Source organism: Falco cherrug, chromosome Z (assembly GCF_023634085.1).
Source record: "Falco cherrug isolate bFalChe1 chromosome Z, bFalChe1.pri, whole genome shotgun sequence".
Taxonomy (NCBI): domain Eukaryota; kingdom Metazoa; phylum Chordata; class Aves; order Falconiformes; family Falconidae; genus Falco; species Falco cherrug.
The window spans coordinates 19860980-19884292 of NC_073720.1; the positions used below are offsets into that span (position 1 = coordinate 19860980).

At 39.7% G+C, this 23313-nt stretch overlaps 1 protein-coding gene across 2 annotated transcripts in view; it reads left to right on the forward strand.

The window, feature by feature from the left end:
• The first annotated feature begins 632 nt into the window (after positions 1-632).
• The window catches only part of IL31RA (interleukin 31 receptor A), a 38664-nt gene continuing 15983 nt past the window's right edge, over positions 633-23313 (forward strand). For both annotated transcript variants that reach the window (XM_027798532.2, XM_027798533.2), the window contains exons 1-7: positions 633-791; positions 11914-11995; positions 13970-14266; positions 15641-15761; positions 17841-18019; positions 19447-19598; positions 22590-22755. In XM_027798532.2, the coding sequence (XP_027654333.1) occupies positions 11944-11995; positions 13970-14266; positions 15641-15761; positions 17841-18019; positions 19447-19598; positions 22590-22755 (967 nt within the window). In that variant the 5' untranslated portion in view covers positions 633-791; positions 11914-11943. The remainder of the gene's footprint in view (positions 792-11913; positions 11996-13969; positions 14267-15640; positions 15762-17840; positions 18020-19446; positions 19599-22589; positions 22756-23313) is intronic.

Sequence of the window (23313 nt, forward strand, 5' to 3'; positions counted from 1 at the left end):
CACTGCTGCTGGCTGCAGCTTTCTTCCAAGTCGTTAACTGGAACGCACGGGTTAGCTTTAAAAGGGGTCCCAACTCCCACAGCGCGATGTCGCCAGTAGACCACGGGATACCTACGGGCGAGCGCTCCTCAGCGGTGGCTGTTAATAAATGCGCTCGTGTCGCCGCGCGTGTTTGTGACTCACCTGCACCGGGGCGGGCGGGCGCGCGTCCATCCCTGGTGCCCCCGAAAGCAGCGCGACAGCGGTAGCAGCGCGACGCCTGTGCCAGCGCCCCCGCGGGCGGGCGGCTGCGGGAGTTCCAGGCTGCCGCGCGGTGGGGACGGCACCCGCGTCCCCTCCCGGCTGGGGCCGCCCCCCCGGCCCGCGGCCCCCGGTGGGGGGTGCGCGGTGCGGGGGCGGCGGGAGGCTGCGGTGCGGGGGCGGTGAGGCGGCGGGGTGCTGCGCCGCCCGGTGCCGCGCGAGTCCCCGAGGCGGTGGCTGGGGGGCGGGGCCGTGCTCCCCCCGCCCCGCCGGGCCCTGGCGGGGGCTCCGGCCGTAGCGCGGCGGAGGCGGGTCGGTGCGGCGGCAGCGCTTGCGGCGGGGCTCGGGGGGCGCCGGTGGCGGGCAGCGGGGGTCGGGGGGGCGTCTGGCACCGCTCCCGGGAGCCCCGGGGGGGGCCGCGTCTGTTTCTCAGAATTACAGGAAAAAAGCGTTGCAGGTGCTGGGCCTGGTGACTTCCTATTTTGTTGCACCCCTCGCAGTGGCGGGGGGCAGAGGTCCCTGTTAAGCGGAACGCCCGCTCTGCAGCTGCGGTAAGTGAAACCGTGGTGTGGGGGGTTGTTTTATTTTTTCATTAACAGGGGTCCCTCTGATCGTTTTTGTTAATATGGAGCGTGGGAAAGCGTGCGTTTCTTCCCCGGGGTGTTGCCGGAGCGGATCTCTACCAGCGGCGACGCGTGCTTGCCTTCGCATCTCCCCAGATGTTCATCCCAGGCTCGCGGCACTGCGTGCCTCTGTGCCTCTCCGGGCCAAGCAACTCCTTTCAGTTTCTTTCTTTCAAGTTCGTGAGACAGGCTTGAAACTTCCTATTTAGCCGATTGCATTTGTCTGCTTTTTGGGAAGGATATGATACAGATGCTTGGCAGTGGTTTTCTTTGTGGGCGCAATGATTAAGAGTTAGTTTTCAAAGTGTTGCAATATATATGGTCATCAAAAGCAGTAAAAGCTCTTTCCTGACTTCTGGCTGCTTAAATAGTTTATAGTTACGTTTTCTCAGTGACATACCAGTTTTAAATACACTGGTCCCATGCTGCTTCTATGCTTGCAAAGTTTTTGCCTCCTGGGGAAAAATACTTTTGTGTTATGTTTGCACACACATCTGTTGTATCACCTACAGACACTCATGTTTAAATTGGGGAAACTGCACTGAACTTCTCATCTGTAATGGACTATGTGACTGTTGACTTTTGAAGATGATTGTCTAAAACAGTTGAAATCCCTCTTCTAGCTTCTGTCTGTGAGCTAAGACACTGGGCAAGGGAACATTTTTACGCTGAAAGAAAACAATGTGTTGGGTGAAAGAACAGGTTTTTCTGTTAGGTAGAGGCTAATCAGTAACAAAACAGATCACAAAAGGGATAAAAACAGGGGAAAACGGGAAAAAGCTTTAGGCTTATATCATAGACATTGCAGGATTGAACATTAAAGTTCTTGATTTTTCTGTAGTAATTATGCAAGCCTGGTAGTTTTTTGCATTATTTCATCCTTGTAGTTAACACTTTCAATTTATAAATACCATACTGGGAGATCTCAAAACATAGCTTTATCGTAGGTCCCATGGAGCCTGGTTTCACACTACCGTGCTGTGTTTCAGGTAGCAGTTTTGACTAAGATATAAAAATATCATTAGTAAAGTTTACAGTATAGGTAGTAAACAAAAGAAAACTAGGATACATAACCTTTACAGGATGACCTGAATTAGCAGGGTGATATGGCAGTTGTCTTACGCAGGTCAACACAGAGATAAATATATTTGGGATCAAAGAATACAGAAGATGCTCAATGGGACCTCTTGGAAAAGTAGTAACGTAAAGACAGTTTTAAATGCCTGTGTCTTCTGCTGGGAAAAAAAAAAGGGCCAACATTCTGCTTAGATGTACAGTAATAGAAATAGCAGGTAAGTGTCTGGTAGTGATCTCATGTTCCTGTAACTGCGCACATGAGGTGTTTGGCATACAGCAGTGAAAGGTGGCAAGGAATAAGTGAAGGTTAGCTGTGCAGAGGCTTCCCCTGTCACATTATGTGTTTGCTGCACCAGTGCAATGGAGACTGTAGCTCACTTCTGTAAATCTAGCTCTGACTATTCAGATACTGTGTTCATGCTTCAGGAAGGGTGTGAAACACTGGAGAATATTCAAAAGAGAAGATAAAAAAATAACCTAAGGAAATGGAAAACAAACTTTTTAAAGAGGACTTAATACGTAGTCTTAATATGAGGCTGAGGTGAATATGGAGAAGGATATTTGATAGTGGAAGTATAAACAAGCTTTTTAATTGTGGAAAAGATACAAGATGAAGAGGTGTGTAGGTATTGTTTGTATTCCATTAACTCCTAAAACCAAGACTCAGTGATACAATTGTATCTGAGTCTGTAATAAGTCAGAGTTTGTGATGTTTTCAGAATATATGGTTAAATCTCTTTTTCAGAATGATGTTTTTTATGTACAGGCAAGCTGTGGGGTCACAGTCATCTCTCCTGAGCGATTCAGTATGAAAGTGAGGGTTTGTGCTCATTTGTTCTTTCCTTCTTGTGTCTGTGGGAGCACAGGATTAACTGCATTGTTCTCTGTGTTATTGTAGTGCTTCCAGCACTGCAGTAGGACAGGGATTATAATTGTATCCTGTGTTTTGGGGCTGTAGCTGATTCCTTGAACAGTCCAGGAAAGTTTTTTTATTTTAGTTTTCTTATGAAACAAAGTTTACTAATGGTATTTAAATGGATGTGTTTTACTCTGGAACATCTGGAATTGGTCTTAGTTTCAAGGCCGGACAAGGTGGACTAATGCTGTGAAGTAGTACAGAAAGTCTTCTTTCTGACTTTGACAGGTGTGTATTCTGTACAAACTTGAGGTTAAAACCACCCAAATCTGGCAACTGTAAGAGATTTGGATCTGGCCACCCTCTCTCGATGAGAGCTCCATGTTTCTGTAAAGCTCAGTGCATGGATCCTCCTGCCCTGTCCATCCATTTTTCTCACCTAGGTGTTTGCTATGGCAGAGGCATCTTGTTCTCCACGTTTGTTCAAGTGACTGTGCTCAAGGAAAGGGCGTGAAGGCAACCACCCTGCCTGATAAAGTCTTACTAGTTGAAAACATTGACACAAAAATCACCTCTCAAAGTAGACTCTTGCAGTCAAAATGGACTTTGTAGTCCCTCAAAAACTGAGCCTAAGAAGAAAGCTCCAAGACCAGACCAGTACATGAAGCACGTTTAAGCCCAAGCTTGACTGTTTTTTGTTTCTTAGTGAAGAAAGAACAAGGAATGACAAGTGCCACTATGAAAGCTGCAGTTGTCTCTGGTAGTACCACCAGCATTCAATTTTAGTGATACTGATGGCCTGGCCTTTTTTTAGTGAGCATATCAAATTGCATATAATTTTGTAGTTAAAATGAAAAAAGTGACCAATATGTAAAAATAGAGACATTGGGTCTTGTTTTGTGTTTGTAGCTTTAAGCTTTTCCCCTAAAAATTTAAGTTTTTATTATGAGGTGTAATATATTAATCAGGAAACACATATTTGGTTTGCAGCTGTGAGCATTTTATACTTTAAGATATATTTAGAGGCTTATTTGTTATGCTTGTTCAGAGAGTAAGGAATTGTATTCAGTTTACTAGATACAGATTCATTATTTTTCTGTATTAGTATCAAGCTGCATTTAGGTGAAAATTGTATTTAAATTCCAGTGGACAGCATTTTATATTAGAATGTATTAACATTCAATATGCTGTTAAATATTGTTCTATAACAAAAGAAAGGGTTTATCAAAACATGTTTTGCATCGGTAACTCTAGGGCATACTAAACAAAATAACTGCTATTAGCAGTTATTAACTGACCTTTCCTGGTCACTGTGTCCTTCAGGATTTTAGAACAAAAGTATCTTATCCTTTTGTGCCTTCTTTTTTTGTTATTTAGAGACTGAAAAAGGAAAATGGTTTTCCTGCTTTTTCAGTTCCCAGTTGATTTGCAGCTTGTAAACTAACAAGTCATTGAACTTGATAAATACAACTTTTGTTCCTCTCCCAGCTCCGCACCCCCCCACCCCCCCCCCCACCCCCCCCCCCACCCCCCCCCCCACCCCCCGGTATTTTTAGGAGAAGTTTCTGTGGTCAAATGTTGGCACATCATTTCAAGGGGCTCTGCTCCACACTGCTCCTTCAAATGTGTCTGAAAACTTAGTGGTTTCAGTTTTCTATGTGTTGCTTGAATTTGATTTAAGTGATTCTTAGTAGATTATGATAATGTGTTTTAAGGTAGGCTGTCATAATTTAAAATTTAAATAGGTTTATTTTTCAAAAGGAAAAATGCCTAAGTTTTGTTTAAATCAAGTTCTGTTTAAATGCCAAAATCTTAAATCTTCTTCATTCTGGTCTGAGGTTCAGCTGGCTGTTTTAGCTCAGTTAAGGAACGTGGTTTGTGAAACCAGTGTGCTCAGGATCTTTCATTACGCTGTCATTTTTCCCATGGATGAGCTTGTCAGTGCAGGATTTATAGGGATTAGAGAGTTGGGAAAAGCCAGTAGCTGTCCCTCACATTGATTGCTTCCTTCAGTATGTTTACATGTATTCTGGTTTTGGCTGGGAAAGAACTAACTTTTTTTATGTGGTGCTTACTTGTTGGCTGGGGATAAACAACATGTCATTCTGTGACCTATGCAGAGGAACCTTTGTTTTCCTCTTCTGATGCTCACGAGTACTTGTCCTTGATGGAATCCTGACCAGTCCTGGAAGCGGATGCTTCTACGTCCTGTTATCTAGGAAGAGGACTGAAGTTCGTATTTGGATTGTTTGCCTGAAATGGCCTCTTCCCCTCTAGGATTTGTGTAATGGATGGATTTGCATCTTGGAGTTCTGAAAACTGATGGTTATGGCTTTTCCAATTGCTTGCATGCATAACGTGGCAGTTGGGTGGCCCAGGTGGCTCGGGCTTCTGGTGTTCAGCATCGGCTGATCTTGTCAGGGCAAGGTTTGTCTCTCCATATTGTAGCTGGCATGGCAGAGCTGTAGCAATTGCTACTGAAGACTAAACGAAAGACAGCAGTGGGTATTCAGCTTCCTCCCTTTTTCATAGTTGTTAGAAGAGTGTCAGACTCAGTAGCAAAGGATGCACTGTCAGGTTCCAACAAAGATGTTGGAAATTCTTGAAGGTGACTGGGCTGATGTTTTATGTAAGCTAAAGGTATGCTGCCTTTCCGTTTACACCGTGTTCTTTATCGGTGTAACAGCTACATAGCATGTAGAAGTATGTGTTCGCTTAGCTTAAAACAATCTTAGAACTGGATCTGAATGGAAGAAGCTTTCCTGTCCTGAAATGTGGGACAAGGGTGACTAAGAAACAGTCTTAAATAGACTATGGGGAAAAGTTACTTTGGGTGATTTTTTTCCTCTGACTTCTTTATATTTTTGAACTGTACCTCTTCCAAGGAACTTACATTTCAAAATGGAAGTGAAAAGCTAGAGGTTTTGGTATTGAGAAAGCCTTGTTTCATCAACTGTTACACAATTTCAAAATTATTTAATGAGACCTTCATTGAGATTGCCTCTTCCTGCAAGAAATCTAGCTTTGGTGAATCAGTTTTTTAAACAGCTCTGTTCATGCTATTTGTTTAGCCATCAGAATGTAATTTTAATAGGTATTTTTAAGCAAATCACTTCTGAATTTATGATGTGATTTTCACTCACATGTCCTTTCATCACTTCTACATGTGCAGTCTCTGAAGTAAACAGCCAAAGAGCTATTTAGTCATGTATCAGCATAGTTTATAACCACATAACTTGCTGAGTCACTACTCTGGTCTCTTGACATGTGATAACTAGCAGCTGGCATGTCAAATAACTGCCTGCTAATTGGTATTGGAGAAAGTGGAAGGAGATGCAACATACCTCAGGACTGAACCCAATGAGCAGCTCACAGCTGGGAAGGAATGTCATGGAGGTCTCTTTTCCCAGTTGTCTCCTTTATTTCACCAATTCAGATGTCTGCCAAATCACATAGCAAGTTGCTTACATTTGCTAATGTAGCACAAACACATATTTTGCTTAGTTCTCTGGCATATTAGCAAGTGGAAGCGACTTACTGTGTGATAAGCACTAGAAGAGAGGGGAAAGGTAGTAGGTAGGGGGTACAGGGTGAGGAGCACTCACTGAGCGTGGATGACATCTTTGGCTGTTTAAACATTTGGTGAGCAATTCAAAGAGTTGTAGCTTGGCACCACAGCCAGATTTTTCATGCCTGATCCTTTAGCATTGTGCTCTGCTGTGGTGTGGGATATATGGTGGTATGATATTTTTGGCACAAACATACTTCAAAAACGTTTTTATGATTTCCCAATGCTTTTGAGTTCCAATTCCTTGCTAAAAAAGTGTGGGATTGCTGGAGCTAGTAGAAGTAATATGATAAATTGTTTTCCTTATTCTTGGGAATAGCTGAACTATTTTGGCTGAAATGCAGCTTCTTCTGTCTCATTTCCCCTAAAAAATAGCAGACCAGTGTATATATACAATATCAGCTGAAACTGTTAGAGTTTGCCAAGTTGTAAGCAAAGAAAGACTGTGGGAACTGTTTGATAAACTTAGCACAACTCTTCTTTTTTTTTTCTTTTTCATATAGTGGATTGTTCTTCATCTTGCTGCTGGAGTTTTTGCACCCTTGGAAGTGTTCTGTGCTTTAACCAAGCATAGTGCTCCAGTCATACTGTCTTTAAATTTTTTCTCAAAAACTCTCAGCAAAGATCTATAAAGTTAGTGCCCGTGTCAACTCAGGGTTGCTTTTTTTGCACCAGGTCTTCTATTGAAATGCACTGTTAATTTTATTTAAAATATTTTGTGCATTGATTCTTTCCTAGACTGGAAGGGACTTTGCATGCCCTACCTAGGGAGAACCATGATCTTTGTTTTGTTCTTTATCTTAGCTAGATTTTTTTATTTTAAGTAGTCCACAAAGTAGGAAAATGTATTAGCACTTTTTACTTGGAGCAGTGTAATAAAGTTCAGTATTGACAGCTGCTCTGTGGTGACATTGCTTTTCTCTCTTTTTGTTCCATTCTTTTATAGTTGCATGTGTTTGAAATGATGCTGCTGCCTACATGATCTGGAAGCAGTTGTTTCTTGACATTCTGTTATCTAATCTTACAGCATCTTTTACTGGTTTTGTTACTGTGTAGTTATGTCTGGTCAATCTAAGGAAGAAGTCAATCACTAAGGGAAATGCTTTAATTAGTCACAACCATAATTCGTAAGCCTTGTATTCTGTGTTGATGCAGACAAGTGGAAAGCCTATGTTTTGAATTACTGGTTTTATTTCATGAAATCTTTACAATACAGAATATGCAGTGACTTTTATTACATGTTGCTAGCAGTTAAGTCTACAGAAAAGAAAGAGTAGATCTTCATCATTTGTTAAGTGCCCTAAGCTCTTTCCTGTAAAAAATTGCTTATCTTCACATGCCACACAGAGGACTGGATATTCCCGTGAATGAGATGTTTTGCCAATTAACGGGCTCAGTAGATAGCACACAGACACCAATACAAAAATTTACTGTTTGTTTCAAATTAACACAGAAAATGAGGCAATATGCACATACAAAAGGACTAGCTTACAACACCCTGATTCAAGCAATAAAACAGATAAGCAAGACAATGCACCTAATCATTACTACTTTAAGGTTAGCTATAGTGTTTAAGAAAGATACATCACCAGTTGCCCCAATACATTACATCACCCAGACCTGCAGTCACGGGGGAGCCCCTGTTGCAGCAAGGGTTTGGGGAGCCTGTCCCAGCAATCAGGAGGTCCTATGCAGGGCGTCCCCTCGTAGGGGAGGTCTCCAAAGTTGCTGCAAGAGGGTCCAGCTCTTATATTGTCGAATAAACAAGCTGACCTAATTTCCAATGTAGTAACATCTGGTGTCACTGTCCTCTCAGAGGCCACCCGAACCTGGCCAGGGCTCAGGGAGGAACCCAGGGAGTTTCCTTTATCTACTGGATTTTAACCATTGCTGTCCAAACAAGGCCATATAGCTGGTTTCATGGCCTTGTCCACCTGCCCCTAAGCAAGGAAGGTTGCATGATACCTTCACTAACGATTATATTTTATCTAAGCTACATATTTTGCTAATGATCATATATATTTCACTAATAATCATGCATATTTTGCTGATGATCAGATGCTAACTATATCTAGTGCTCGGTTGGTGGGTTCATTTTGGGGTTCAGCTTTGGCTCCGGGCCGTTGCTCAGGCCTCAGTACTTCATGAGTATATCCTCCAAGATTAAAGCCATATGCACAGAGATGTTGCAAAACCATTTTATTTGGCTAATAAGTTTATTTACTTTTTAAAGTTAAAAAAAAAAAAAAGAAGCTTATGCCAGTGTAGCATCTGTAACTTGTTAATTTGTTTTTGGCTGACCATTCCTCCTCTGAGATAGTTTTGATTAGGCACATCATCCTGTAGTGCTCTAGGTTATTTTCCTTGGTTTTGTTGATTTTTATAATCATCTTTGAAGTGTGTCAGTCTTCTGCAACTACTAGTCCCCTTGCTAATGAGGCACTGACTACATGTGTGTTTACCACAGCTGTATAGCAATCGTTGGTGTGTTGACTTCCTATGAAGTTGGCAAAGCCTTTTTCAGAATCATCATTATGATTTTTTCTTTTTTCTAATTTCTGAATGGAATGTAGTTTTCTTGTAGCCCTGACTTTGGGACTGATTTTTTTTTTTATGTTGGTATCTGTCTTAAACTTAAAAAAATAGAGTAAGAATGAAAACACACTTTACTGCTTACAGAATATATTCTTAGCTTTAACAGTGGAGCTTCTAGTATCTCATCAACATTGCTATGGACTACGTGAACTCTAAAAATAACAATCTAAATATTTAAAAATCTACATCTGTTTTTAGTTCTGGCACAGAATACTTGGGACAGTTGCTTAAGGTTCTCTGGTTTTATTGCCATCAATAGCATAATTAATTTTTACTGCATTGAGATCAAGAACTTACACCCTAAGTAGGTAGTAATAGATTCTCTTTTTGTAATTGCTCTGTTTCTTGTTGGTATGCATCTTGCTACAGCTGTATTTTAGGAATGTGTCACTGGGCAAACGCCTACCTCATTATTTTTTTTTTTTCATCCCATGTGTCCTTTTTCATTTTTTCTCCTGTTTTGCATGGTTACAACCTCAAAGTTTATAAAATGCTTCCTGAGAAAGACTGAAAATAATGTTGAAGATGAGTTCTGGCAGAAACTGAACATGAAGGGCTTTTTTAACTATGTTTTTCTCTTTTAGATGACTGTAAAACTTCTATTTTGTAGCAAAACCAAGAAGTTTTTTTGAAGGGACCATAACATAGGGCGGAACCCCTTATGCCTGTATCCCACCTACAGTTTTCTGTCCCAAACAGTGGTCTGGTGCACACCTGCCTCCTAGCATCCCACACCTGTGGAAGGAGAACGTGCCTGGTTTGGTCTGAAAGCTGCTGGTGTACCTGTTCTAGGGAGATAGCAGCTGCCTCTCACCTGGATTCCTTCTGAGATACAGGTTTGCATGGAGAGCTGAAATTCCATCAGCATCTCGGATAAATCTGAAAGCCTAATGTGAAACGGGAATCCCTGATAACTGCAGCAATAGTAATGCTCACCTTTTGCTTATGAACATAGTAGACAGAACTGCTAGAGCTACTTGACCAGTAAATGGGAATATTTGGCCCTAGTACCTCACCTGCTGTAGGGGATCTGAAACATCTATTTTCTACAGACAGATCTCTACTTACTAGACAGAGAAGCAGTCTGGGTTGCAACATTTTCTGACCTTCATGTTGGAGTTGGTTGCTTAATGGATAGGGTTACAGAGAAGCTGATGAAGCATGGGCTGGATGAGCATACAGTGGAGGTGATTGAAAACTGGCTCAACAAATGAGCTCAGAGTGTAGTGATCAGTGGCACAAAGTCTAGTTGGAGGCCAGTGACTAGTGGTGTACTCCAGGGGTCAATACTGTTTCCAGTCCAGTTGATCATCTTCATTAATGATCTGGATGATGGGGCAGAGCATACCATCAGCAGACTTGCTGATGACACAAAACTGGGAGGAGGGGCTGATATGCCAGAGGGTCATGCTGCCGTCCAGAGGGACCTCGGTGAGCTGGAGGAATGGGCTGGCAGGAACCTCATGAAGTTCAACAAGTGTCAGATCCTGCACCTACGGAGGAGCAACCCCAGACACCAGTACAGACAGGGAGCTGACCTGCTGGAGGACAGCTTTGCAGAAAAGGCCGTGGGGGTCCTGGTGGACACCAGCTAGAATGTGAGCCAGCAGTGTGCCCTGCTGGCAAAGTAACCTGGTGGTATCCTGGGCTGCATTAGGAGGAGTGTAACCAGCAGGTCAAGGGAGGTGATCCTTCCCCTCTGCTCAGCACTGGTGAGGCCACACTTGGAGTACTGTGTCCAGCTGTGGATTCCCCAGCACAAAAGAGACATGGACATACTGGAGAGAGTCCAGTGGGTGGTCATAGTGATGATTAAGGGACCAGAGTATCTGTCATACAGGAAAAGGCTGAGAGAGCTGGGACTATTCAGCCTGGAGGAGGGAAGGCTCAGAGGGGATCTCATTGATACCTGTGCACGAGGACAGACCCAGGCTCTTCCCAGTGGCACCTAGTGACCGAACAAGACAGTGGGCGTAAACTGGAACACAGGAGGTTATCTCTGAACATGAGGAAACACTTTTTCACTGTAAGGGTGACTGAGCACTGGAGCAGATTTGCCAGAGGGGCTGTGGACTTTCCGTCCTTGGTAATCTTCTAGAGCTGTCTGGGCATGCTCCTGGGCAACTGGCTGTCAGTGGCTGTGCTTGGGCAGAGTGGTTGGACTAGACGACCTCCAGAGGTCCCTTCCAATCTCAGCCGTTCTGTGAGTGGTGGCAGCAGTCTTGAGGTGATGGGAATGTTTGGTTTCTGTAATTTTTCCCCAGGAACACTAGATTCATTTGTGCCTTTAGAATAAATCGTTCTACATCTTTGCTTTCCTCTTTCTTGCTCTGGGGCTTTGGGTTTCTTTGGCTGCCTAGAAGTTCAGCTTCAAAGAGCAAGCCAAAGAGAGGTTCCTTTCATTGCCTTTGCAGACAGTCCTCAGGTCTGGTGCCTGGGATGCTTAATTGGAATAAAACCAATGTGAATTTACTCTCTCTTGGGTGGATGGTGACCTCAATGTGTGAGGAGATTGCCCGCTTCCTGAACAATTGTTTTGTTAGATGGTGATGCACAAGTGATGCGCATTATTCCTTCTCCTGCAACCGCCTTCCTTTTCAAAAGAGTTCTTTCTAAGTGAATCTGCTCAGAAGATGGCTGGGCAGGCTGTGTTTTGAGTGGATGTAGATGTATTTCTTACCAATTCTTTACACAGTCCTTGGAAGTTGGATTGGATTGTCCTCAGAAGGATTTCAGGTGCACTTACCTCGCCCTTCTTTATAGACAACATATACCCTTAGGAAAACTGCATCAAATTTCTCCCATCGTGAAGAAAAGTAACACTTCAACAAAGCAAAACTTGACTTGAATGCAAGTGAGAAATGCTGAATACCATTATTAACTCTTATACAAATGCTTGCAAAGTATTACAGGGGCATCTTTACTTAGAGTGTGTTGTTTTTATTTTATGACAGCATTTCCTGCCAATAGTTACTGAAACGGAAATGTTCAGCTGTTTGATTTGGATGTTTGTCCTTCTCTGCAGCTCTATAGCAGGTATGTTTCTTGATTATTAGCACCTGTCTTGCCATAAGAGAGTTTTCTAAAAGGTGACCTTCTCCAAATGATATTTCAAAGAGTTCTGAAAATGATAAAAAAAATAAAAAATTTAAAATAGAAGTCAGTAGCCGATTGACTAAATTTTCTCTGTGCTGTACACTACTTAATTTATGGTGCTTTTGTGATCATGATAGCCTGGATTTGTTTCCTTTAGTATGTAAAGTATTAAAAAAATGCATTTTAAAACTTAGTTTGTCAAATGTTTTGTTGTTGCACAGGGTGTAGAAGGGGAATCTGCATCTGGGAGTCATATCATAGTTCCTGTTGGGTTGTAATGGCTGGTAACTTTGGAGATCTGCTAATGGAATAAATTTTATGTAACACATAAACACTTAAAATGCAGTTAATGTCTGGTGATTTGGGGCTTTTCTAAGCCAAATATTACCTATTCAGATATGCATGCATGCAATGACTACTAATGTTCTCATTCCTAATGTTAAAAGTTACCTCACAATGTATGACTATAGATTTTTCTTATTACTTTTTTTTTTTTTTTAAAAAATGTGGTAATTCCACAGTTAAAGACTGGACAGGAAACTGCTGAAGTTGGAAGAGCAGGTAGTTCTGCACTCCCTCAGTCTCTCGTCTCCTTCTACTTCCACTAGAGTGCATGTTTGTTTGGCTAGTTGTGAAGTGGTGAGGAATCTGCTCTGGATGGAGAACGATATTATTTTTGCCAAGTTTTTATTTTTCATCTATATCAGTCTCAGTTTGACTTACTGTACAGGCACTTCTGGCACACAAAGGGGCTAGCAGCAGCGAATGAGTGGTGGAGAATTAGAAACGCTTTTTGTGACAACAGTGCCACTTTAAAGTGATTAAGTGGAATAGTATAGGTTAGACGAGGGTATCACAAAGACAGATTGAAATAATAACTTTATGATGGTAATTGAAAGTCCATGTGCAATTTGTCCCATATAATTTAACACACAACAATAATTTGTGTTGTCAGTTTTTGGGGATTACATGGAAGAAGCTTGAGCAATATATGAAACTGTCCAGGTGATTGCTTACAACTGATATATATTGCAATTTGTGCAGTAGAGTGTAAAATAGCCATTAGTATGACTTTGAAACATTGAACAATTTACTTTAAAACAAAAAGGACCCATAGAAAGCTATTAATTACCCAAAAAGGAGAGAATTATCACAAAACAAGGAAGAAAGCTTAGTATTCAATTCCCTTTCATTCCTGCACTCTAGCAGAGAAATTCTGTCTGTAAAATTGGTTGGTTTTTTTTTTTTCATTTTATTTAACAGATGTATTTATGAAATTTCGCTTCAAGAAATAAGTTACAGTAAAAAAAACCCCAGACAGTTAGCTCATTGCAGGACTCTAACGGGTGATTCCTGCACTGTTTGGTAACTGCTGCTGAATTCATTCAGTCAGCCTGCTTCTGTGTTTTCCTTTTACATGCATTGTGTATACAATTCCTGTGCTGTATTGGGGAACATAAATTTTACAAGGGGTAAAAGCACTAATGGGATATTGAAATATATTGCACCATAGTTGTAAACCTGAAACTTAGCAGTTTGATGTATTTTCTGATTTAGTAATTAATAATGGTAACATCCAAATGGTATACATACCTTTTACATGAAGGAATGTTTTTTTAAAAATGGATTTAAAAGGCAAGTCTCTTTTCTTCATTTTCAGCTATTAAAAAAGATCTTGGTTATAATTTCTCCATTATTTCTGGGAAGGTATAGAACCATCACTCTTATATAATACGGTGAGCTGAGTTTCCAAACAGCAATATCTGATTCAAGTGATTACCTGAGCATTTTATTTGAACTCCATATGAAAAAAAATCTAATTAAATTGATATGTAGACAACAAAATAAGTTACTGTTTTTCTGCTGGTATTTTAAAAGGAATTAGTTATGTGATACCTTTGATTTTGTTTTTAGATGAAAAATCTATCAGAGATGCTGACATCTTTCCTTCATCTCCTGAAATTGAAAGAGGATCCACCCTGAAACTATTTTGTGTTCTCGGAAAACACTACACACCTCACAGAAATGCAAGCCACATCATCTGGAAATTGAATCATGAACTGATTGCTCAGGAAAACTATAACATTGTGAATGAGACTGTATCTAGTGTAACAATCCATAATTTCACTTACAGCAAAGCTCATGTGAAATGTTTCACCAAGTACTTGGGCAAGAAACAACTTTTGGTTCATACTGAAGTTAAATCTGGCTGTAAGTAGAAATGGGGGAAAATTAAATCTAATATTCTTTTAATAATGTATTGTAAAAAATTCACTTTTAAAACTACTTTTTTTTTTTTTTTAAAGCTTGTAGCATTGTAAGACACGTGTATTCAAGCATCTCCTTTTTTTTCTGAAATAAAGCATGAAATTGCCAGCATTCCTTACTGACACTGGTCCATAACCTCTCTGACCTTGACTTTTGGCAGGCTGAAGTGGTGGAGGTTTTATGTTGGGTTCAGAGGGTGCCAGATCTGTCCCTTTGGGTTATGTCTTTTGTCTAGCCTGGTCAACTTTAGCTTTCTACAGGGAGGATTTTCTCTCTAATCCTTGGTTCCAAAGAAATTATAATTACATGGAGAAGGCTACGGGATAAATATGTGTGCAAGTTCTCTAATTTATGGAACAGATTAAGTCCAGTTTATATGAACGTATGCCTGGGGGTCCCATTCTAGTAAAGAAGCGATAAATGCAGAAAAATACACCTGTGGAATGAAAAACAGCAGAAATCTTTTGCCTGTCTGCAAAGTTTAGTGTGCCATAAATTTGACAATGAAAGAAAGATCTTTTAAATGTTATAGTAGGTGGGACATAAAAGTACTGTTTTGCAGAGAGGACTTTTGCAACCCAGCTCTTTCACTGGGCACAGTTATCTTCCTTTCAACTTCCAGTTCTGTTACTGTGGGAGGAAGTCTGGGTTTAACAAGGAAGTCTTCGAGGGTGTTACATTTTTATCGATGATCTCAGACTACAGAGATTGCAGAAGATTGTTTGCTTTGCACTATTCAAGTGTAAGATAAAGTGACTCCAGAACTAGTGATCTCTTCAAGATCATATAGACATGTTTCCCAGGAAGTTGGGTTATGCAGGCTCCTCAGATTACGTTTTCATAGGGCATGTGGTTAGATGTTCTGGGAAGAAACAAAGGAGTTTTATCTTCCAGAGAATGCCTTTTTGAGAACTTTTGTGCTGTTTCTTTGTTTTCTTCTTACTCTCTGGACTGGCCTTGAGCTATAGGCGTATTGGGTGTGCGTGTACTTAGAGGTTCAGAAAAAAGCTTGTAGTGGTTTGATATAAGTTAGTTAGTGAGTTACTGCATAAATACCTTCAGGCCCACTTAGTTAAGTACTTCTGGGAAGTAGTTGGAAAAAAATCTCCCTGTCTCCGCAGGGGAAGAAAGGGTGATTTTGATTTTTGATTTTGGTTTTATGAGGAGTTCTGAGGGCAGTAGGAAATTATAAAATGAAGTGCTATGCAAGGCGCTTAGTGAAGTTTGCTGTAATCTGCTTTTTGACCAACAAAATCAGTTGTACATTAAAGTTACTTATTTTAATTGGACCTTTGTTTTTAACCTTTGTCATTGTAGTTCCACCAGACACACCAGGAAATATTTCCTGCATTTATTACTTTGATACTGAACTTACCTGCACTTGGACCTCAGGAAGAGAAACAAATCTTATGACAAAGTTTACTCTTTACCGAAAAATGTAAGTATAGAATATATTGGGAACTGGGTTTCTGGGGTGAGACCTTCTCCTTATATCCTGGCTTCTGTTTAAAGAAAACCTGTGTCATGGGGTTCAGAATCATGGCATTGCCTCAGTAAATTTGATTAATTTGTGGTTAGTAATGGTTGAAGAAAGTTACAATCTGATGCCTGTTTAGTGTGCTCTTTAAAGGAAATGAGCATTCTCAACCCAGTATTCAGCAGACAAATGTTTACATCATAATCGATACTTACTTCTTTCCTTGAAGTAGCATTACTAGTTAGATCAAAAGCTGAGTGAGCCTGGGTACAAACATAGAATGGAGGCACTTTGTGGGGGTTTACCCAGAAGCTTTCTGTGTAACTAACCTCATTTTGGATGGATAAAAAAGGTTACTTCCTCCTCTGCTTTAAAGAACTCCCAGTTAATGATTCTGCTTGACACCAGTAGGTTTTAACTTAGGGACCTTTGGAGTCACAAGGTTTCAGTGAAAGAGTCTAGAGTTGGTTGTTCTTTTTTTGGATTGCTCTCACCAGGGGATTTGTGTTTACAAACTATGTGGTCTTGTGCTTTTAACTGTTTTTATGACCCCGTTACAGAAGCATAAATACTTGACTCTTTCGATTTCCATTAAAGTATCGTTTAGGAGATTATTTTTTTCCTAAGTTAATGTGAAAGTGGTGAAATTAGTGTTGTTCCAAGGCAGATCTTGGATACAATTTTGAAGGTGGTAAGACAGATTTTTGTCCCAAATACACTAGTCAAAATTATTCTTCAGAACTGGAAGGAATTCAGACTCCAAAGGAGACATTTTCTTATTGTAAGTTATACTAGCTTATGGTATCTTTTTTTATTTATATATTTTTTTATTTCTCTATATATTTATTATAAATAGTAGGGCAGGAAATAATCTTTAGTTTTATCTCCATTTTAAGCCTGATGTTTTAGGCTTCCACTTTCATTAGGTGGAACTTTCTTACTTCTAGTTTTTCTACATTTTGTAACTTAGATGAGTTTGTGAAACCATAAGCTAGAATAGTTATTGAAACTAAGTTTCAATATTATTCCTTCTTGTACCAGCCCAAATTCTTCCTTAACCACACAGTGAATTAGATTGCAAAATTATTTCCAGTAAAATCTAACGACTAATTTTAATCCAGATAATTCCCCAACTGAGTTTACCGTATGACTACAAAAGCATTGGTTCGAGGGGGCAGAGAGCTGTGGATGGGAACAAACAGCTGTGCATGTTAGGGAAGGTAGGGCTCCTTCCTTTCACAGCAGTACAGGTGTACATTAGCTTAAAAACGTTCGTGAAATACCAGCCTCAAACTGAGTTACACAAATGATGTGCTTGCTTACTGCATAATATGAAATATTTAACACAGGCCCCATACATGAGTTTTTATTTATTGGAAGAATTTCTTCGTGGGTTGGCAAAATGAAACAAATTCTGTTAGTTTTGCATCCCGCACTACTTGTTACGAAAGTATATGCTGCAAAGACAGCACATTATCAGTATGTTCCTTCAGGAAAATCTGTCACATTTCTATTGTCTTGTAATAGCTTGGCAGTTGTACAGCTTATCTTTTAAATGTAGAAAAAAAGAAAAGCCGAATAAAAACTTGTTATCACATAGCTTCGTGTGGCATGTGTTACTAGCTATGTCTATCTATATTTTTAAGGAAGGTCTTGCATGGAATTACATGATTTCACCTCTCTTTTGAGATTTTAATACAGGATAATACTAGCATGTGGATCTCTCATTAAGGCATTTTACTCTTCATTACTGCTCCTGGAAAGTGGTCTTACTAATTGCAGTTAAAACTAATTGAGCCTGTGCAGGCTACATACATGGATTTGCAGGAGCAGTGCAATTAGGAAGGAGAATTCATTCACACAAACATATCATCTAAGGAGATGTTCACTGGTACAAATGTTCTGCAACCACAAAAACTTATGAATAATAGTTAAATAGTACCCCAACAATTAGCTTGAGTTACTCTAATAAAATCCTCTGATTTCTAACTCCTTTTTTCTCTCTCTTTTTTTTTTTTTTTTTTTTTTTTTTTTTTTTAGGATGAGAGAAGGAAGGGTGATTCTTCAAAATACAGTGGCCTGCCGAAGCAAAACAGAGTCATGTTCATTTTATTATCCGGATACCCCATATAGTAGTTCTTTTTGTTTTCAGGTGAAAGCTGAAAATGTTTTGGGTGAAGCCTCCTCAGATTGTGTTCCTATACCTTTGGAAAGAATAGGTAATTCTAAAAAAGTAAAAATTAAATAAAGATAAAGCAATGTAGGTTGAGCTGACTGCATCCTCCGCAATTCTTTTTCCCTCCATATAGTATACAGGTTAGAGAATTCTGAAACAAGTCATGTAATCAAAGTTGGTTTACGTAGAAGAAAAAAAAGAAAAAAATATTTTTTTAATAATGGTTTTGAAACTATTATTTGGGTTTCGTTTGGTTTTAAATTAGTTTCAGTTTTCAAGTGCCATGTACTTTTAATAGTTAGCTAGAACTATGAGGTCTCTGAAATTATATTCAGGGTTTAATAAAATGTTTCATCCTTTCCGATTTTTTTAATCAAAAACTGGATGTTTCCAGTTTAGTTGAGGCAACTCTCTTGTTATTTTTTAATTGATGTACTTTCTATGTAAAATACTTCTAACTGGTTGGTGGTGCAGCAGCAATTTTCAGCAGTTTCTTGGTCTTAACGAGAGGTGGTGAAAAATGATAGTGTGCTGTATTCATACTATGAAATGTCTAACTACGACAATATTTTTTTAAGCTGATGTCTGATGTTTCCATTATAAATTACAAAGTTTTTAATTATTAACAAGTAAAGGCCATATTGTAAAAGTTTTTGTCAAACTAAGTGGTGCTTGGACTGTACTTTGATATTTTTGAGTGGTACTAGATGACAGTGGAATACCTGGCTGTAAATGAATATTGATATAATTTTGCCAGTTTGCCCATCATTTACTCTACTATTTTACTTTCTGGTTAGGAATGTTAAAAACTCACGTGTTCTGTGATTCCCAGGAGCAATAATAATATTTTATCTACTTCTTCTCCCTCTGTGCTGTGCTGCACTTTCCTCTGTTCATTTTGGTGCAGGTAACCACCAACCCTTTTAACTGAGTATTTTTGCTGCAGCACACTGTCAGCTCTCCAGTCATATGGTCCTTTGCTCCCCGTGTTCAGACCTGCTGTGCCTCCTGATTGCTTTCCACATCCTCTGTACCAGCCATCTCTTTTCTCAGCACTAATCCATTCTTTTCCCATAGTCTCAGTCACACTTCTGTCCCCCTCAGATCCTTTCCAGCTGAATTCTTCCCTCATCTGCAGTTTGGACTTGACTTTGGCATCCCAGCTCTGCTTTGTTTCTTTTCCCTGCTGTTGTCTCTGAGTACTGTTCTTCAGTGCTGGTACAGAAGAAAGAAATATGCACACCTGTTTGAGAGTGGGTTTGACAGCATTAAGTCAGTTACGTGTGCAGTCTCTTTTACAGGTAACTTCCCATATGTAAAGTTACATCTATAGACAGTCATGTGGATACTCTGATGGGTTGTACACTACTGAGATAATAATTAAAATTCTTGGAGCACATGTAGATGGAGCAATTCTGAACTTTTATAGAAGCATTTTCCCCTGTTAATGTTCTTGTGTCTTCACTCTAGAGAAATTTGAACCCCCTGAAATACTTTCAGTTAAAAAAATCGCTGGTATAAAGCAGTTGCTTACAGTCACCTGGGAAATGCCTGAGAAGATTATCCCTTCACAAGATTTAATTTGCCAGGTTCAATACAGAAACTTGTATTCAAACTCTTCGGTAAGCTACAGAAATTTTGTTCTGAATGTTAGCTTCTTTGTGACTAATTTCTTAATGTTATAGAAGGCTAAACTGAAAAAAAAGCAACAAGTAGTTGGAAATAATGATTAAAACGTTTTAGTGGAGCGTATGCAGGCATGCATGATCCTAAAATCACTGTTTTATTGTCTAGGATTAATTGTTCTCTTCCTTTTAGTCAGTGTTTGGTTTGGTACATACCATACTTGTGAATGTATTTCTGTGAAAGGCTGAAGGATGGACCTTAGGCTAAGGGATTACACACACACAGTCTGTGTTTTACTAACAGTCGGTCGGTATTCTATCTTCCTGTTGCATTCTGGTGTTGAAGACAGCATTTACCCACAACAGTAGAATTGAAATAGTAGAATTGAATACATTAATTTTCAAATGAATCAAAGTATAAGTTTTGCAAGATAAAAAATAAGGGAAGTTATTTTTTCTGAGTTTCTTTCTCACACTTGAATGGAACTGTTACAGAAAAAACAGTATTTAGTCGTTTGCTTCTTTCAGAAGGCCTATTCCAATGCTTCTCAGCGTGGAAGTGATTAAGCTTGCAGTCTTACTGTTTCCTCTTCCACAATTTAAGGATGGGCCAGGCTGCTTGGCTTGTTTCTTTGAAGTCATTAAACTGAGATGCCTGCCTTGACCTTACTGTTGTATACAATAAATGTGTAATTCTGGGGGAGAAGAGTTCATCAGGGTAACTAATAGTAGTCCTCAGAGCTTTAAAAAAAGATTTCTGATACTAAAGATGTTTCTAACTAGCATCCTCCTCACATTCTCATGGCAAACATGCTTGTGGTAGATATGACGTATTAGTTATTGGATTCAGGATATTGGGGATGATTAGGCAGTCAAGGTGCCTCAGGTCCACCTGGGATATTAGAAACTGAGCTAATATTTATTTAAAAGACCCATTCAAGATGTTTATCCCTTTGGAGTCAAGACACTGATGTCCTTGTGATGCTTACATGGATATGACATCCTTTCCAAATGTTGAAAACATCCATGTTTTTGTGAACTTACAGCGTTAAATTTGTCAGCACCTGAATAAGAAATCCACTTTTTCACTAATACAGTCTGCATCCATTTTCTTCCTCAGAACTTACCTGCATTTTTCCGCAGACATTCTAGAGAGAAGTAGCCGAACATTAAAGACTAAAGTCCAGTGATTTGAGTTCTGTAGGATCTTGGACAGGTGTGAGCCATAACTTTGTAGCCAGTCCAGTGGCAGCTGCCAAGAAAGACAGCCTCAAACCGCCAGGTAGATACCGGTGTTCTTCTGTCAGCTCATAAATAATAATAAAAAAAATAATATTGAGCCAACGACAGGTATTTTCTTGCCCTTTTAAGCTTTCCTACCAAAATGATCTAACTAGGTTGCTGCAAACTGGTTTTACTGAGTGAAAAATAGACGGCCTATTTTTCTACTTGCATATACTAAGTTTCTAATTAGAATCAAACATTGTTAAAAGCCTTTTGACAAGTAACTAAAAGCTAGTCTGGGGTGTCTGCTATTCTGTGTCAGTTTCTGGGGGGAGGTGAGGGTGATAATGGTTTAGAAGCCCTTTTTATTGCAGGTTGGCTAAAGAGTCTGTCACCTTGCACTGGTTTGTAGATCCCTGAACTCATTCTCACAGAAGCAGTTTTCTGGTTTTGACTATGAGTTTCTTGAGGTCAGAATGGACTAAAGTTTTCAGTTTTGTTAGGCAGTGCACTTCCCGTTATGGTGTTCAGAGGAGTGGGTGTCTGCATTTTGTGTTGTTATAGTTTGATTCACTTTTCCTCGGAAAAGACAGGAATTTCTTCACAGGTTTTGGGCGCTGTTGTTGTAAATCTGTGTGGTTTGCTACTTGAGTTTGTCTCCCAAGAGGGAATCTTCCTTATTCTAAGACTTACCTTTGCTTACCTTGTTAGATTTTAACTAGCTTGTAACATTTATTTTAGTGTCTTTCAGGTTTGGAGAAGGAGAGTTGTTAATTACTGATTATTGTTAAATACTGATTTTTCCAATTTGGAAGATGAGACATTGGTGTAGTGATTATAGCAGTCCTTTGGTACACAAACACTTTCTATTAAAAAAAAAAACAACTTTCCATAGTTCCTGTTTACTTCCCGTTGTCAATCTGGTTGAGTTTATGCATCAATGCCAATTCCTGGTTTTCATGCCATCTTTCACCTTTTGTTTTGGAACAACAATCTGGTTTCTGACTTCCATTAGTGACATGTGAGTGGGGTCCTTTTAAGTTGAGAAAATTACTCGCCTTGTCATTACTTTTTCAAGAAGATACTGCATCAGTTACTTCTCATACTCCTGTCTTCTTTCAACACTTAAAGGTTCCATCTTTTTTTTTTTTCTTGGTACCAGAATTTGCTGAGTTCTTATTGTCTTTTCATTTTAATCATATGCTGATAACAAGTGTGGCTGTAGGCCATCCCAAATATTATGTGGCTAAGACCTAGAAGACCCTGTAAGTCAGAAAAGACAAACAAGAAAAGAAATAAGTACGTAGCTGGCTCACAGGCTGCAGGTGATCACTATTTCACCAGGGATTCTTCTGCTGTGAGGAAGAGCTGTATTCAGGACATGATGATGATACTGGCTTTAGCAATCCTTAGTTGCTTCCCACCAGTGGGAACTGCAGTCATCCAGCACCTCCTGTGCCAGCACTGCTGCCGTAGAATGGCACGGGGGCTGCACGCAGTTCAAACCATGGTCAGGATAGACACGGTTTTAGCTCAGGTTTTTCAAACCCTGGAGTTTTACCAGAAGAATAAAAACGCTACACAGAATGAAATAAATGAAATGCAAACCAAGTGATTTTGGGTTTCAGAGGAACGAGGTGGGAAACATGAAAACTGCATCCTTTCTGTGGAATTTTTTGTTTTGGTTTTGGGTTTTTTTAACTAATTCATATTTCTGCATGCAATTTTATAGCAAATAATTTTTGGTCATGTGTCTACTTTCAGGAATTTGTCACTGTCCCACTGAGTTCTGGAGATAGGACAGGATCATGTAACCTCACAAGTCTGTGGGACTCCACAGAATATTCAGTTGCTGTTCGGTGTATTAGTGTTGTGTCAGTATTCTGGAGTGAATGGAGTAGAGGGAAAACAGCAAGCACAGAAGAGAAAGGTAGGCTAACTTTTTAGTAAGTTCTTCTTTGGCTGTACTTCGGGCATTAGGATTTAATACTGGAAAACTGTATTCTCAGCATATTATCAGTCACTGAGTTTAAAGTTCTGCTGTTTAAATGGAATGTGTATTTTGTGTAAATACAGGAGGAGGAAAACTGTAAGATGAGCAGGGAGTGGAGGAGATTTGAAAGGTGATACAAACAACACAGGGCTAAAGGCAGAATAATAAGGTGAATAGAGAGTGGAAAGAGGAAAAAATAATAGTGCAGTTGGAGACAACATTGCGAAGCAGAATAGTAGCAGAAATGTGGTGTAGCAAGTATGTCCAATAAAGTGAATTGTAAGTAGAGAAATTAAATTGCCAGTTATAAAACAAGACTAGAAAATCTCCTCTAGAACTTAAATAAAAGAAAGCAGAAGGAACCTTACGGACAGAGAGAAGTTGTACTTATTAGGGAAAAAAGGCACAACATTAGACAAGGAAAAACTTCTTAACAAGTTGCTATCGGGCTGTATTTTTGAAACCTTTTGATAGTTTTTACTGTATTACACTATC